The 16,650-nt window shown below is 43.9% G+C and overlaps 6 protein-coding genes across 6 annotated transcripts; 2 read left to right on the forward strand and 4 right to left on the reverse strand.

The window, feature by feature from the left end:
- Positions 1–5,514: 5,514 nt before the first annotated feature.
- tyr1 (uncharacterized protein) lies at positions 5,515–7,610 on the forward strand (the record flags this gene model as incomplete). The annotated part of the gene is made up of 7 exons (XM_057087038.1): positions 5,515–5,710; positions 5,771–5,898; positions 5,956–6,264; positions 6,321–6,578; positions 6,650–6,738; positions 6,783–7,172; positions 7,247–7,610. The coding sequence occupies 7 exons, from the start codon at positions 5,515–5,517 to the stop codon at positions 7,608–7,610; spliced, it is 1,734 nt and encodes a 577-aa protein (XP_056946867.1).
- Positions 7,611–10,035: 2,425 nt separating this feature from the next.
- Positions 10,036–10,224, reverse strand: N7483_003602 (uncharacterized protein; the record flags this gene model as incomplete). The annotated part of the gene is made up of 1 exon (XM_057087039.1): positions 10,036–10,224. The coding sequence occupies one exon, from the start codon at positions 10,222–10,224 to the stop codon at positions 10,036–10,038; it is 189 nt and encodes a 62-aa protein (XP_056946868.1).
- A 1,881-nt stretch (positions 10,225–12,105) lies between these two features.
- Positions 12,106–13,592, forward strand: N7483_003603 (MCT family MFS transporter; the record flags this gene model as incomplete). The annotated part of the gene is made up of 4 exons (XM_057087040.1): positions 12,106–12,292; positions 12,364–12,470; positions 12,524–13,107; positions 13,163–13,592. 4 exons carry the CDS (start codon positions 12,106–12,108, stop codon positions 13,590–13,592), a joined length of 1,308 nt encoding a protein of 435 aa, XP_056946869.1.
- Positions 13,593–14,011: 419 nt separating this feature from the next.
- N7483_003604 (uncharacterized protein) lies at positions 14,012–14,410 on the reverse strand (the record flags this gene model as incomplete). The annotated part of the gene is made up of 2 exons (XM_057087041.1): positions 14,012–14,040; positions 14,119–14,410. The coding sequence occupies 2 exons, from the start codon at positions 14,408–14,410 to the stop codon at positions 14,012–14,014; spliced, it is 321 nt and encodes a 106-aa protein (XP_056946870.1).
- A 549-nt stretch (positions 14,411–14,959) lies between these two features.
- On the reverse strand, positions 14,960–15,547 carry N7483_003605 (uncharacterized protein; the record flags this gene model as incomplete). Its single annotated transcript, XM_057087042.1, has 1 exon — positions 14,960–15,547. The coding sequence occupies one exon, from the start codon at positions 15,545–15,547 to the stop codon at positions 14,960–14,962; it is 588 nt and encodes a 195-aa protein (XP_056946871.1).
- Positions 15,548–15,855: 308 nt separating this feature from the next.
- N7483_003606 (uncharacterized protein) lies at positions 15,856–16,542 on the reverse strand (the record flags this gene model as incomplete). Its single annotated transcript, XM_057087043.1, has 3 exons — positions 15,856–16,079; positions 16,137–16,415; positions 16,485–16,542. 3 exons carry the CDS (start codon positions 16,540–16,542, stop codon positions 15,856–15,858), a joined length of 561 nt encoding a protein of 186 aa, XP_056946872.1.
- Positions 16,543–16,650: the final 108 nt, after the last annotated feature.

The raw sequence follows: 16,650 nt of genomic DNA on the forward strand, positions 1-16,650 counted from the left end.
CATGATATGGAAGTACTAGTACTACCATGCCAGCTTCCAACAAACTTAGAAACTTAACTAAGGATCCGAAGGTCTTTATACTCTGTACCCCATCTGAACATTTGAAGTCCGAGCACTTGAGTATTATTCCAGGCCGACAGTCCCAGCCATTTACCACTTGGGCACCCCTAGGTTCTGTGACTAATCGCAGCAATCCCTGCCGCTTTTTCAGTCTACTGAGAAGAGTTTCACTTGTGGTAATTGAAAAGATGGTTAGAAAGATATTCGAAAAGACCTATAGGAGGCTCATAGCTAGCCTTTGAACAAACATATGTATTATTGATATCCCCCTTGGCTGAAATATCTAAGGCCGCAAAGTATAAAGAGGTCCCCTACCCGCCGCGCTCCAGCGCGGCGGCACGTCTGGTACATACTAACTTAGCTCTTCAAGTTAAAGAAACCTTGAAACACCGTACCTAACCAGCCTAGATAACTCCTTAAGTCGTACTTGTCCACGTCTAAACATTCGATTTGATCTCAGTGGTTCGTGGACCATGCAGATCATCATACCCATGACCACTTAGGCTACATTTTCGCCAAAAAAAGAGAGATCTGTAAAGCTTCCTCGACAAAATAGCATGGATTCGCATATGATCACCCAACACAGTAATGACCGACTGGCATATGACTCAAAGATGCACTAACTCATAAGTGCTCCTTATCCCCAAGGTGTGATAGCACAGTAGAGATGTAGAAGTGACTAAGTAAAATTCAAATCCACTTATGAATCGTGACAAACGAATTGATAAGGATCCAGATCAATTATCTTGAGCCGAGAAGTAGCCATTAGCTCTGAGTTAGGCTTACACCTTTTGGAACCTATTTAGAGGTAGATGGAGTGCTCAAGAACTGATTCCTACTTATTTCCAGACGTCCATACCGTTGAAGTTGATTCAAAATGCATTCCGTATTGCGTTTTTCGCATTGGGTTAAGGCTATGATATCGTTGATTCCTTTAATGATATTTTAAGGCCTTTCTAGATCCACAAGATGTTACAAAATGACCCTGATGAGAGGCTTATTTATCCTGCCTGCCAGTACATCTTTCCAGGCTCTAATGCTGGAATTCATAAGTCAAAAAGAATAATAAGTCTATTCACAGTGATTGATAATTTACGTTGGGCTGGTATCAATCACTACAGCTGCCTTAAGTGAAAATGATCAAGTAGCTACAGCGAGCAAGCACTTGTTTTGATCTTTTGAACACTCTGTTAGCTAAATGAAATTTTTTAAGATCATTTAGACAGATATATTTCAAAGATGAAAAGGATGGATAATCTGATATTAACAGGATATCAGGACAAGATTTTTACCAAGGAAAGAAAGAGAGGAGCTGCATAAAACCACCGGTGACCTAGAATCTGTGTTACATATCGAGTTTCCTGAGCCCCGCTTCACAGGCTGCTGATTGTTTGGATGTCCTACTACGGAATCAGAACTTAACGGCCAATAGCAACGCACATGATCCTTGGGCTGATTGTAAAGCGTCTTTACCGTCGCAACCATCCTCGTTAACCCCTCCCCGACTTACTGTCCATAGCCTAGGGACACTTTCAAAACCAAGGAATATATTCATTTTTCTGCCCACTCAGCCCCGTTTTCACGGAAGTGGCAGCAGCAGCTGCAGCTTATGCCACATGCCGATTGAAAGAATAAGATCGATCCCCGTGGCGAGTGACGAGCATCGCAACATGGCGGCCGAAATGTCGTTTGAGTTTCAATTCGGGGTTTCAGATCGGCGTGAACAACGACTTAGTCACAAACCACTTCCACCTGCCTAAAAAAGGAACAAACAAAACAAACACTAAGCCTTGTAATTCAATAGAAGCCCTAAGTGCTATATGAGATGTACTAATTCTCTCTAAGGTGATCAGTCTGCTATCCACTATGTGATTCCATCCCTGGAAAACCGTTACTTTACTGATTGTAAAACAACGCTGGATAAGCTTAAATAAAAGCTGTTTATCCTAGGGAATACTAAAAAGCTAGCCCTATCCAGACTAGGTGGTATCGGTAAAACCCAGCTTGCTCTTTAACTTAGGTGCTAGGTAAAAGTGTATATATCAGGCTGCTCAATTTTCCGGGCTCCTGCCCTAAGTCTTAAGAGTTTTAAGTAGGCTTGTTCGTAAATTAAATTTATTAGAATTCAGATAGTAAAAGTATAATAAAGTTAGTATATTAATATCTAAGTAGACTTCTTCAGGACCCAAGACCCAACCCAACCCATTGGGTTTTCTTGGGGCCCCAATGGGCCCCCAATTCTACCCAATTTTGCATAAAAAAGAGGTCTTGGCATATTTAATCACGAAGTCAACCAATTATTTACACTTGTTCTGGTTGTTATGTTTGCGACCCAATTGGGGCCCCAAGGGTTGTGTTACGGACCCACTACGAGGGGATCTCCCAGGAGCAACTACGACCCAATCAGTTGGCGGTCAGACCACAGGCTCGACCCAACGGGAAACACGAGAACCATGACAGACTACAATGTTTAATGCAGTAGGCGGTCGCAATGGGATGTATCAACAGGTCTGGTTTTCTCATTCTGATAATTACGCACATAAATTCTGCCTGGAGATCACCTGATCGGTCATGTGATCCATTCTGGTTCGACCAATCAGAGCTCTCCATTCAATAGTGGTTTGAACTAACCCAATTGGGCTAGTTCTGCACCCGTGTTCTGTCACCGACATCTTCCTTATCAGTCTTGGCAGGTCCTCACTGACCCTATCGGGTCACACCGTGACATATACATAGATTAATGAATTGACTCTTAACTCTTTAGAACCATAACCAGACACTGTACTCTAGATATTATATAAATTGTTGATAATTGAAACTTGAAACCCTAATTCAAAGCTAAATTCATAATATACATCAAATCCTCCTATAAGGCCATACAGTAATAAATTTTTGTTTTATAGATACGTGAAAATATAGCCTGTTTCTACATTTATGCAATTGACACCAAGTCACGTTTTTAACATGTTTGTTATGTTTGTTGAACCTCAGGTTCACCCGCGGGTCCTAGCCAGGTCTAGGTCCGAGTCTCGCCAGCCCAGCCCCCGGGCCCGTAACAACGAAGGTGAATCACCTAGCATTGAAACCTTTATGGTAGCACTTCATTCTCCTTTCAATGTGGCTGTTAAAACTCCCAGTAATACCTCCTCCAAGGCCAATCAAAGGATGCCACTTCTGAGTAATAGTAAATTATGCAATGTATGACTGACTGGATTTCGAGACAACTAGATACATGATACTAGCCAAATACATCCATCATGATATTAATTGATGGATCAAATACTGCCACAACTTGAACTGATGGATATATATTATGGCATTTCCAATTCGTCCTGGGGGAGATGATAACTTGAAAGAACCTTGGAGCTTATCCAAGATATAACCACTGTACGATCTAAGGGGCCCTCAAGTGCTGGTTCTGTCTTTCCTGTCAAAGCAAGACACAAGAAACGCCAGTAGCGAGAATTATTATAACCCTACCGCGTGGATCAATGCATCAAATCCACCGGATCCACGCAGGACCCTGTGGACCAGTCGCATTGGGATAAGCATGCACCTAGAGAAGATTGTATTAGGAGACCAATCGGCCATTCTACGAGAGCTTGGCAATTCTGATTTCACTCACCCACGTCCCAATACGTAAAGGTGTCTGAAGAGAAGAGTTAGTTTAATTCCACGAATCTTTACGATGGAGAATCTTACCAGCATTTTTAATGCCTTGAGTTCGGCGGCATCATCCTCACTGTTACCTTCCTCGGCAAGCTCAGCGATGCGTTCAAAGCCATAAGCGATTCTCCCATCAGCTAACGCGATATGTGTCAGAGGCTTTCAACAGATTTCCGTGTGTACGATTGGGAATCCTTTCGATAATGTTCTTAGGAGACAATTTTGCTTTACAGACTCGGTATTCCCTAAGAAAGGACTCCTGGGCCTCGGCATTAGTGATAAGTTTCTGGATTTGCCTAAGGTTTCTGGCATCCAAAACCTCAGAGAGTAAGTCAATTCCCTCAACCCTGGCACCTAAGTTCTAAAGAATTACCATAGCTTATTCTATAGCTATAATAGTAGTTAATCCTGCCTAAGACTATATAGGAGTCCTAATCCAAACAACCAAGACTTAGTTAATTTATATATCTTCTTGTAGAGGAAGCTCATCGTCTTTAAGAGCAAAAATATCTGTTGGCAGCTGCAGATACTCCGCACTTCTGGCAAAAGGCTAAATATATCGAAACTTGGGGCAGAAGAATTCTGCCCTTCAAGCGAAATTGCATTGTAAGTTGGTTTCATGGCGAGGACCCCGGTGTAAGATGCTGGGCAAATGACACTGCCACCAGTCTGTGCCCCAAAGCTAATAGGGACTTGGAAGTCGGCTACAGCAGCAGCAGAACCGCATGAGGATCCCCCTGGGGTGCGGTTCGGATCACGAGGATTAGTGGTTTCTGGCCCTGAATTAGTCACGGTGAAGTCTGTCGTGGTCATCTTGCATGTGCCCGCACATATGCGAAGCAGACGATTAGATACCTCCAATCTTGGGGGTAAACTTATGAGCCAATGAACCAAAAATAAGGGCACCAGCACCTCGCAGGATAGCAACGGCAGAAGAGTCGAAGCACTACGACAGATGACCTTTATATAGTTGAGAGCCATATTGACTTGGAGTAGGCACATGTGAATATCTAGGATACACTAGTAGCGATCTACTGGTCAAGTGAGCCATGCGTACTAGTAGCTTTGGTATTCATTATATCTTTGACGCCTACTGCTAGGCCATCGTCCCCATTGTCTCACCCGATCAGATTGATCGAATTGCGAGGTCAGGAGTCTCATTCGCCCTATAAACGTCTATACAGGCTAGTATGTCCTTCTCAATAATTCTGGTACTATGAAATAGATAATAAGTTCATAAGCCTTGATTTAGTTGCTGTCGCCTATTTCCGATGGTTCCGGTATCCTACGGCGAGTAACCACTACACATCAGACCCTGGATCAAACCCTAATTGAGCTTCAGTGGATGAGAATTCGCAGCCATTTTAATAATTACAGTCTCCATCCGGGCTGCTACTAGTACCAGTTACCGCAGACTTGTAAAATTGGAGCGGACTAGTCCAGAAATACTGGCTACTATCGGATTTTGCTTCCGCCATTAATTCCTGGTAGGCATTACTCACTGACAATGTATGACGAGTAATTCCATCACTCTTACTGCCATTATCATGTCATATCTTGCAAAAATGAACAACCCGTAGTTGAGATGGGCCTGCCAGGTTCTAGCCAAACTACCAGTGCAAGCCACTACTTCTGTATAGCCCGAACGCACTCAAATGCGCATATTGCTCATTACGTTAATTATAAACAGAAGGATCCCCTTCTGCTTTTTGTCCTCTCCCTTCTATTTGAATATGGCAGTCACGAAATATACTATCGACCATCAACGCTCACTAAAGAAATTGCAGGATGGCGCAGGCAACTTATGCAATCCAAGGCATTCCATTGCCTACAGAACACCCAAATCCCCCATCTCGGAAAGAGGTCACGGCCTGGATAAATGACCCGAACAATTCGCGCCAAGTCTCTCTGTTCATGAGAGCTCTTACCGAGTTCCAGAAATTATCTCCAACTCAGGATCGGCTTTCATATTATCGAATCGCAGGTTTGTGTCTCTAGTTGAGCCTTAAAGAGAAAGTCCTACTAAATTTCCTACGTTGACAAGGCATTCACGGCAACCCTGATGTAAGCTGGGATGGAGTTGGCAACCCTCCTGGCTTGACTGGTTGGTGGTGTGCACATAACAAGGAGACCTTTGTCACTTGGCACCGTCCATACCTGGCACTATTTGAGGTTTGTAACTTATCCCCAAAAGTCTGTGAAAATTGCGAATGACATTTATATCCATAGCAACGAATTTACGATACCATGTTGACTATCATCGTGAGAGATATTCCTGAAAACAAAAGGGGACTATGGAAAGACGCAGCGAAGGAATGGCGCCTGCCCTACTGGGATTGGGCTTCAAAGCAGGCATACATAAACGATTACGGATTACCACAGATCTTCACTAAGGAGCGGATCGATATTTTGGACATTGTTAACGATGATCCTCCTACAATGGTGAATATTATTAATCCGCTTTCGAGATTCGCCAACCCTACTGGTGTCGCTATGGGTGATAAAAAGATGGGCGAGTTTAGCCTTGTTGGAACCCCGGTAAGTGGACCTAACGCGTAAAAGCAGTTTGAAAACAAATGGCTCATGTTTACCAGTGGGACAAGGCAATTGCAACCAGCAGGTGGGGTATCGACCTTACGAAGCCTGCAGCTAGATGGATGAATGGCATCAATAATTGGAATGATGCCAATAAAGCTATACAGGGAGGGTCTGGGATAACAACAATTGAAGACGAGGTCTACAGATTATTCGCTACCAACTTCAGCTCCTGGGAATCATTTGAGTCAACAAAGTTCCACGCAGACACAAATAATGATTACTTGTCGTTGGAGTTCGTCCACAATGTCATTCACGTTAGTTCCATATATGGGCAGTTTGCAAGCGCAGCCCCGATTCTCTTCAGGACCTGACTAATGTGTAATAGGGAGCAACCGGAGGTGGTAATGGAAGACTCGGGCACATGGCCGATCCTTCAGTTGCTGCTTTTGACCCTATCTTTTGGTTCCATCATTGGTATGCATATCTTCTTCCAAACAACTCATTCTAACATCGTACAGCAATATAGATCGTCTGGCGGCGATATTTCAAACGCTCCACCCAGCTATGTGGTATAGCCCTACGACAGGAATCGGAGCAGCAAAGCTTGATCCTTTCCATCGAGATACGACAGGCGCGTCATGGAGCTCCGATGAATGTAGAGACTGGAAAACCAGTCTCAAATATAATTACGACGATTTATCAGTTCAAGTCTCACCAGTAGGATCTGCTAGACTGTTCGCCCTCACTCCTGGCGCCACTAGCGACCGACAGATGGATGTTCAGGATGACCTCTCAGTTCTCCGGATGAAAATCAACGAGAAGTATGGTACCTTACGTCGAGAGATTCAACGTGCTTCTGATATAATCGGGAGAGAGAATGACTATACGATTAACGTCGAATATGACCGGTAATACCACATCTACTTAAATCCGAAGTTGAGGATCTTCCGAACACTGCGGTTGAACTTACTGTTATGGATAGATACGCGTTAGATGGAGCATCCTACTACATTCGCTTCTTTCTCGGCATACCACCAAGCGAGGTGGAGTCCTTTGCTCGACCTGAAACCTACATTGGCAGTATGTTCACCTTCAGCAGTACTCTAGAGGGAACTAGAAATACTGTACAGTGCCACAATTGCCTTGAACAAAAGAGAGAAGGGGTATTATCTACCGCACAAATCCCAATCACGAAGGCGATATTGGACTTGGCCAAAGATCCTGGCAAACCGGATTTCCGCACAATGGAACCAGAGGAAGTGGAGACTTATCTTGAGACAAATCTAACCTGGAGAGCAGTTATTGCAATTGAGGTAAGCCATAGCACGTCTCCTCCATACCTTTAGATCCCCAACCTCCCCCACCTCTTTCTCCTGGCTGATTTCGTACATTATGTCAAGGACTCTGGGGACACTCCAAGAACAAGTCTTATCGATATGTCACGGCTTCCTAGAACAAAGATCTTCGCAATGAAAGGCATAGTTCAATATCCAGACAGCGACACCGAGCTATCGACCTACAGCAATTACACGACTATGTGGAGAGCTACTTCTGGTAAGCCAGGTGGCGCTGTCAGGCCAGGCGGGTCATCAATTGCCTAAGGAACACAAATCTAGACTATTGAATCTCTTCTTTGTCTTCGCTCTCTTTTCAGTAATGGGCCATCCAGCATGCACGTCACTTCGAGACTTTATAGAATCATCCAAGCTTTGCCCATGTTTGCTCAAATGCGTTTGTCTCTTATGTCCCTCCTTAATTCATTTCTGTTTTCATTTGGGCCCCAATCAACTGTGAGGTAATTCAAAATTATCGGACCAGTCCTGTGGGCAATCCAACTAGTTGCCATCCCAAATGGAACTTATTGTCCACAACCCTTTTCAGTACTGAAAATTGGGCAGCGGAGAGCACAGAATATTCAGTCCTCGGTGTATCCGCAAGGTCTCTCTTTAAGAATTCTACACCATCATTGATAATGCACTACCATGCCTCAAAAACAATTACTCCCCAGGACGAAAGGACCTGTTGAGTCGGGTGGGCTATCGAAATTAGCAGTTCTAATTGTGACATCCTTTGCTATGGTTTTGAACTGGCGACCTTCTTATTCCCCTGGATGGACCGACTACTGTGAAGGATCTGAAGCTCTATATTTGCGGAAAAGATCCATGCATGCTCTTGGGCCTATCTGGGAATACTCGTGAGACTATAAATTAAACCATTCTTTTTGACGGTTTCTTTTTGGTGCCTAGGCAGAATAAATAGAGTCCTGGCTATATACATGTAGGTGCATACCGAAATATCAGGGGATCACAGCGTAGCAAGTCGTTTGTATTATTAAGATATTCTTGATAATGAGCCTGCCATTCCGCCTGGTCTGTAAACCACAGGTCACATTTAAAGTATATCTACGTAAATCTATAAGCCGTTTCTCAATCTGACTATCCGTCCCTATTCCGATCCACTCTATGAATACCCAGTACGTTTAGATATCTAGGGGATCAACAGCCTGTAGATGCAAGTTGAGAAACCTAAGGACATTAGTTTCAATAATGACGGACATTCCTACTAGGAGAGACGCTGCTCACGTATCGAATGAAAGCAATTTCTCACTATAACCTAAGTCAATTTATGGTAGTCCCAACCGTGTATTTTGCTGTTGGTGTGCTCCTTAAAGTTCACAACATAATTCAGGAATTTCAACGTTGGGTCACGCTTAGCACGCATCCTGTCTTGGCGGTCACGTAAGCTTTGAAAGATGGAAGAATAGTGGGATTGTGGAATAAAAAAAAGGAAAGAAAAATGGAAAGGGAGAAACAAAAAAGAAAGAAGGGCGGCTACTACTTACACAATATGCGAGAAGGTACGTTGTGATTCAAAGGCTGAACATTTGGGTGAAGATCCGCCCGGATTGCCCTAAAGAGGGCTGAATAGAGCGGCGAGCCGCCCACTCCTAAATCGTGGGCGCTAGGTGACCACCACCTTAGACATGCTGTTGTATGTTTTTGTCTTTTATATCTGTACATTTGATCTGCACTACCTACTAAGATGAGATCACTAACAAAAATACAGTCTTCTGAGAGCTAATCATCAACATATCACCCCTAATACTCTAGCCTCGATTCAGAACTCTAGAATGCCGTATCATTCAGAATGTTAGATAAAATTCTTATTCAGTCTCAAATGTGATGACTTTGCTTATGCAAATATTAGAAATTGCCAGGTCTATGGTGATGTACTTCAATGACCAAAAATAAACCCAGTTATATTTCACCAACTTTGATTTTCTGTCAGATTCGGGCTCTCAGTATCCAGTCAAATGCTGACAATGTGGCCATATACAAACTGGTACGGCCGGAAAAAGAATGAAAACGCATCTCTATCCGCTAAAAAGAATCAAAAAAGAAAAGCAAAGTCATGTTTATGCAAGGGCCAGATCTGGCCATCGCGGTAACACCATTTACAAATATAGGTCCACTAGCTTTCCTTTAAAAAGATAATATATTAGCTCTGGAAATGTGGAGACACTATGAAGAACAAAGAGTAATTTCATGTTTTATAAAACCAGCCTCAAGTTAGCCAGGAAGAGATTCATACCAGCTAAAGACACAGCAAAAATGTTCCCACCCTATTTATCAGCGCTATACTAACACATGATGCGGTAGAGAGCGCCAGTAATGGCCAAAGCCTAACTACACAAAGATACAGATCCAATACAGACCCACCATCACAATATATCCAAATATCTTAGCAGAGGTGACATCAAGAAAAGAGACTCTAGGTATGCAAAGCATAGTCCAGCGATTCCAGAGGCTGGTCGTTACACTTTTTGGCGATAAGACAAATTCTCTCCAGCCCTAAATTCTTCTTGACAATAACGATCATACGGCGATGACTGGCACATCGAGACCTAATTTCAAGCATAGCCTCGCGCTGATCGGAGTATTCACGGATCAGCTGATACATCAAGAGGGATTTGAATACATAACACAGAATGGCCTAGACATCCGACATTGCAGCTTCCCAGATGTCGGAATCTCCATAAGCAATTCCCATCAATGCCCAGGTCAATAAACCCGCAATGATGAGTAGAAACATAGATGCAGAGCCAGCTCACCTGACAGTTGCATCGAGCCAACGGTCCATCAGTCTTGGACTTGCCTTGGCCCTGTAGCCCAAGCAATCTTCGTTTTCCATTACAGTAGTAGCACCATCCTCAACAGTCTTGACACTGTCTACTCGTTGCGTATTAGCTGTTCCCTCCATCTCACGCCTGAAGATAGGCCTGAATTATACATTTTAACTCAAAAGACAAATGCTGTTTGATGTTGGATCAAATATATGCCACATTGCAAGTGGTTTCAAGCCTCCTTTTCTGGAAAATAATCAAATTAAGGTAGATGTGTCTCTTGAGATAATTGAAGCCCAGCTGGTGCTCCTGGGATTGAGGAAACAATGGAGACGAGAGAGCTCATAGAGCGAGGATCAGCCATTCAGAGTGATTGATGAGCACACAATGTGTATTGTAATAGTGTGGGTGTTATAATGTTGGAGATGGATGTAGAAGTGAGAGAGGAAGAGAAAAACAGAAATAAACTGGGGGACGGAATTTTTGCTGAGAGATAAAAGAACTGTATCCATGGATTTCGTTGACTCTAAAAATCCCGCACCCTACATAGGCTTCTTCATATTACTCTAGGTTTCATTGACTACCACCTGGGCACTTTCTTGACACATGCGCCAGTGGGGCCTCCTCGTATTCTGATAGTAACTATTAAGAGGTGTGCCTATGGAACAGCTACAGGAAAGAACACGTATGGGGGGAAGCGCGCGGAGGGGAAGTCTGCCCCGACACGTCGAGAGCTATCTACCTAGCCACCTTGGTCTGAACTATACAGACCACGTGATCTAACAGTAACAAACTGCACGAAGAAAAAAAAAATTCTCTATCATAAGTATTGTTTAAGATAGAAGGCTCAATCGGAATTTAGATCATCTCCACTCTTGGCTCTTGGGAGATGAAGATGATAGAAATTGGCCTCTGATGAGCTACTGTAATACGCAATTAACTTCCTAGGGCTAGAAAGCCCCAAAAAGTAATTGAGTCGAGGCGAGTGGCTCCTAGGAGCAAAATTTACATAGAATCTGATAGGCCAGAAATCCTGATCTCGCGCTGCTAATCCTTAGTACTTACGATGAAACACAAAATGTGAAATGCCATGGCCATGTGCACCAGGCCATCTCTTTCTAGATGGGAGATTGATTTCTAAGTAGGTCCACTCATTTGCACTAGCGCCGAGCATTTTATTTAGGTGGCTAACTCATACCGTTGGCCCTTTATGGTGCGATTGGTGGGTGAACCACAGGACTGGGAGCAGGCTCAGTGAGTCGGGGCTGAGCTGACTGATCCGCTCACTGAGCCTGCGCCTGCGCTTACGTAAGGCTCAGTGAGCCGATCAGTGAGCAGGAAGCCGTGCCTAGATCTACTCACTGAGCAAAAGCGGCAAGAGGGTGAGCACTAATCCGGAAAGAGAAACCAAAATCTGCCGGGGGAAATCCAGTATCTAGGCATACATACAGAAAGGCTGACCTCAAGCCCCTGCTAATATTGCTAAATCCGACGAGTCCCAGGGGCCGTATCCACTTGGCCAGATCAATGTTGAGGCTTATGCTTCGGACATTCACATCCTCGGTGCGGCTGTTCAGAATGCCGAAATCACCGAAAGCAACCTTCATACCTATGCATCCTTAATAAAAACCATTTCTCTCTTCTAAGCTCGTAGATACCCCTTTTGAGAGTCTCAAGTTCCTCACAGCTCAGTCTCAGGTCTATTTGTTTTCTTCAAAATGAGTGTGGCTGACTCAAAGTCTGCACTCCCGCTCCCAAGCTCCGAGCACGAGTGCAAATCCATCGAGAAGGAGACCCCTAAAGCAGAGTGGACCCAGGATGCCGCACCCGATGGAGGTCTTACAGCCTGGTTAGTTGCTCTGGGTGCATGGTGCTCCTTGTTCTGTACCTTTGGTTGGATCAATAGTAAGTTCAAGCCTGAGCATCTGAATTTTCTCATCTGTGAATCTTTGAAACGCGCTGCTAATCAGAAATAGGCGTTGGAGTATTTCAAAGTTACTATGAAACTGAACTATTGAGCCAGTACTCTTCAAGTACTATTGCCTGGATTCCTTCTCTTCAGATCTTCTTCATGTTTGCCATGGTATGTTCAGGTTTATCCGATTTTGATCTAAAGTGCGCTAATAGAATAATTAGGGACCAATTGTTGGTCAGCTCTATGACAAATTTGGTCCTCGCTACCTTATTCTCGGTGGTTCATTCTTGCACGTCTTTGGACTCATGATGGCATCCATCTCCAAGGAATATTACCAGGTTCTTCTCTCCCAAGGTGTCTGCAGCGCCATGGGTACATGTGCGATCTTCCAGCCATCGATGACTTCAATTCCTAGCTGGTTCAACAAGAAGCGTGGTGCTGCGTATGGTATCGTTGCTACAGGTTCCAGTCTCGGCGGTGTGATCTTTCCTATCATGGTGAGCAAGTTAATGGACAAGGTTGGGTATGGCTGGACGATGCGAACTGCCGCCTTTATGATTCTCGCTCTCTTGGTAGTTGCTAATCTCACTGTTCGATCTCGGGTACCTCCAAAGCCACGCACTATGTCCAAGGAAACCCTGCTGAAACCCTTCCGTGAGATAAAGATGCTCCTCGTGATCGGTGGATTCTTGTGCTTAACATTCGGCATCTTTGTCCCGATCAATTATCTGGTTGTTGAGGCAATGGAGGCTGGTATGAGTACCTACTTGGCAAACTACCTCGTTGCCATGCTCAATGCAGCAAGGTAAGTTAAATCACTGTTTCCCCTTTTTCCATGTCCATTAGCTCATGCGTTGCAGTTTATTTGGCCGTATTTTGGCTGGCATCTCCTCCGACAAGCTCGGTCACTACAATATTCTCGTTGTTGCCTGCTTGCTTGCCGGCATCCTCGTTCTTGCTCTATGGGTTCCAGCTACGAGTAACGCCGCGATCATTGTTTTTGCTTGCACCTTTGGATTTGCCTCGGGGGCTTACGTCTCTCTGGCTAATGCACTGGTGGTCAAGATCTCGCCTTTCCCGGAGATCGGTTATCGAACTGGATTACTCTTCCTCTTTTCGTCTATTGGTGGTCTGACTGCGAATCCCATCGCAGGTGCCATCTTGCAGCATGAGAACGGATCATATACAGGCATGAAGATTTTTGCTGGCATATTCTTGCTGGCTGGAAGTCTGTGGGTGATGGCCGCTCGCTTCGTTCACACTGGATTTGACTTGAAGGCCAAGTTTTAGATTGTACAGGTGTTTAATTCTCAGTCCTGCTGGTGATGACTTACTAATAGTCGGGTGTACTCCTAATGTCATAGATTAATAAATATTTTAACTGGAAGCCATCCAATGGGTCTGAAATTCATGACAACCACTTATCGCTCAGATATAAGACACATAATATGAACAGCCATTGGATCAAACATATGTACCAAAATCCAGCCTAACTTAAAAAACAAATAGTGGATGATGGGTATTTCCGAGCTTTCTTAACCACATGCCCGCGTTTAACTTGATCAGCAGTTCCCTCAACATGCCAATCAAACTCGCACCCGGGCGGGTTAGCATTCAAATTCTCCCTGCAGCAAGGAAACACAAAGGATTGCGGGATATCTTCCCTATAGCGATCTAAATCAGAGGGATGATATGTTTCGCCGATATTTTTAAGGTCTTCCCAAAGGGTCTTCAAGGCCTGAGAAGGTTCTGCAGAATCAAGACTTTCAGCAGTGTCCACATAATAAATGAACGCTTAATTTCGAGGTTCTCTTACCAGGATGGTACTGACAAGCGGTACTAGAGTTCTCGTTTGTCGCGAAGTCCTCCCCACAATTCTGACAGACCGCGTAGCGAGGAGCAATAACCTTGGTTTTTGAAGATGATTCATCTTGATTGTGAGAGCCAGACTGGACCTCTGGGGCTTTTGGGGGATTTTTCGCTAGCAAATACTTTTCTGCTTGTACCTTGGCTTCGGGTACATCTTTGCAAATTGATTTGAAAACTTCACGGAGAACTTCGTCTGAGACGATGTCGATCGCAAGATTTAGGGCTGAATTCTTGGCCATATTGCGTCGATTTCAGTATGGAGTATGTAATTGGATTTTCTTGGAGAAGTGAGTTGATACTGCGGTTGAGAGGACTTGAAGTTCAAGTTATTGGGGAAACGCATTCGCGTCGCGGTGTGTAGTTGGGTAGTCCCCACCCAAGAGGAACAAACTACATTTCAGTTCCTGATATTCAACAAACTTATTGATACTTATATTTATCGATCTATCTTGATCCATATGGAAAAAATTGATGGTAATAGAAAACTGATACTATTGAAATCCGCTGTTGGAATAGTGAAGGAGTACGTTATTTATCAGGTCTAGTATTCCGACATCGGGGAGTTACTTATAGACCAGTTGACTCCAAGTCGGATTTTCATACTCTGTTATCTACTGGAGAATATGATATTATCTAAAGATATAATCAAAACTCAAGAGTGCCCCGGTGATGATAACTTGAACTTCAAGTTTCCACTAGTTTTGATTAAAATCTAGCTATTATTCCTTAAGCAGCAGCTATACATCACCGCATCAGCGCCCAGCAAGTGCACGATCAATACCATCATCTTAATTAACACGAGCCTTCTTCCGCGCAGGCACATTCTCAATACAAATAGGCTGCTCGACATGCCAATCATATTTGCATCCATGAGGATCAATATCCAAAGTATTCTTGCAGCAAGGGAACTCAAAATACTCCGGCATATCCTCCCTATAGCTATCGGAACCATAGGGATGATCGTCAATCTCGATTTCCTCATGAAATTTCTCCGAGGGCTGAGAAGGCTCTGCAGAATCAAGATACTCAGCGGTGTCCATATAGTAAATAAACGTGAAGTTCGAGGTTCTCTTACCAGGATGATACCGACAAGCGGTACTAGAGTTCTCGTTCGTCGCGAAGTCCTTACTACAGTTTTGACAAAACATGTATCGAGGAACTTTGTACTTGATCTTTGACGCATCGGCATTCGAAGGTGATCCGTCTTTACTAGAGCAATGCTCAGACTGGAGACTGGTGATCTTCTCCACTAACAAGTGCTTGTCTGCTTGCATCCTCGCTTCAGGTACATCTTTGCAAATGGATTTGAAAACCTCTCGGAATACTTTCTCCGGTACGGTGTCAACTGCAGTGAGTAGAGGTAAATTGTCGATCATTTTGCTTTTTGGGGGTGATTTGGAACAATGGAATTCTTGCTGGGGTGGGTTGGTGGTGTGGCCTAAGTCAGAACATTTGAAGGGGGAAGGTAGAGTTCTTAAATGCCAGTCATTCTTGAACGCGTACATCTATGCGGACGGCCTTCAGTTATTGACAGTTGCTTTTCCCATTTTAGACCTGTCAACTCTTAACTTGAACAAAAAGCAAAAGATTCGTCATATTCCGTCAGGTTCGATTTGGAATCTACGTTTTGACACAACTACCGACTAAATATCACCGCATCAATGCGCAGATACTCAAGACTATCTCAATTTAAACGAGCCCTCTTCGCCGTCTTATCACGCTGAGCAGATCCATCAATGTGCAAACCGACCCCGCACCCATGTGGATTATCCTTCAAGGTCGCACTACAGCATGTAAACTCGAAATTCTCCGGAAAATCCTCCCTCATTGCTTCAGAATCAATCTCAAATTCATATTGCTCTGCTCCCCACGTATCCACATACATCTCATCTGTAGGCTCCGAGCGTCCTAAAATGAATCAGGTACCATTCAAATATTTCCATAGAAAACGCGTTATTTACGTACTTGGATGATACCGACAAGCGGTGCTGGAATTCTTATCAGTCTCGAACTCCTTTTCGCAATTCTGACATAAAGCGTAATGAGGAACTGCCATCTTGGTATTGGAAGTGTTGGTCTCTGAGATGGATGGTTTCTCAGAGTCATCTTCCAAGTCGGACTCATCAGAGTATCTCTCTTCGAATGCATAGGCCTCGTCCTTCCAGGTCTCATCATGTGAGTAATTCTCTGCGTCGGAATCATCAAAGTTCTCATCATTATCGGATAGAATGGTGATCTTCTCCACTAAGACTTACTTTTCTAAATGAATCCTCGCTTCGGGAACTTCTTTGCACATGGATTTGCAAAGCTCACGGAGCACTTTCTCCGGGACGATGTCGATTGCATTGAAGAGAGTGAAATCGTCGATCATTTTGCTTGTTTCTGATCTGTGAAGTTGAAAATTGATTTCTTGCTGAGGTGGGTTGTTATGGGAGGGAGTTCAATTCTTAAATGGCTCAACGCGTACTAATACTCCGTG

Source organism: Penicillium malachiteum (genome assembly GCF_028827825.1).
Source record: "Penicillium malachiteum strain IBT 17515 chromosome Unknown utg000002l:1.0-8849297.0:1.0-8852440.0, whole genome shotgun sequence".
Taxonomy (NCBI): Eukaryota; Fungi; Ascomycota; class Eurotiomycetes; order Eurotiales; family Aspergillaceae; genus Penicillium; species Penicillium malachiteum.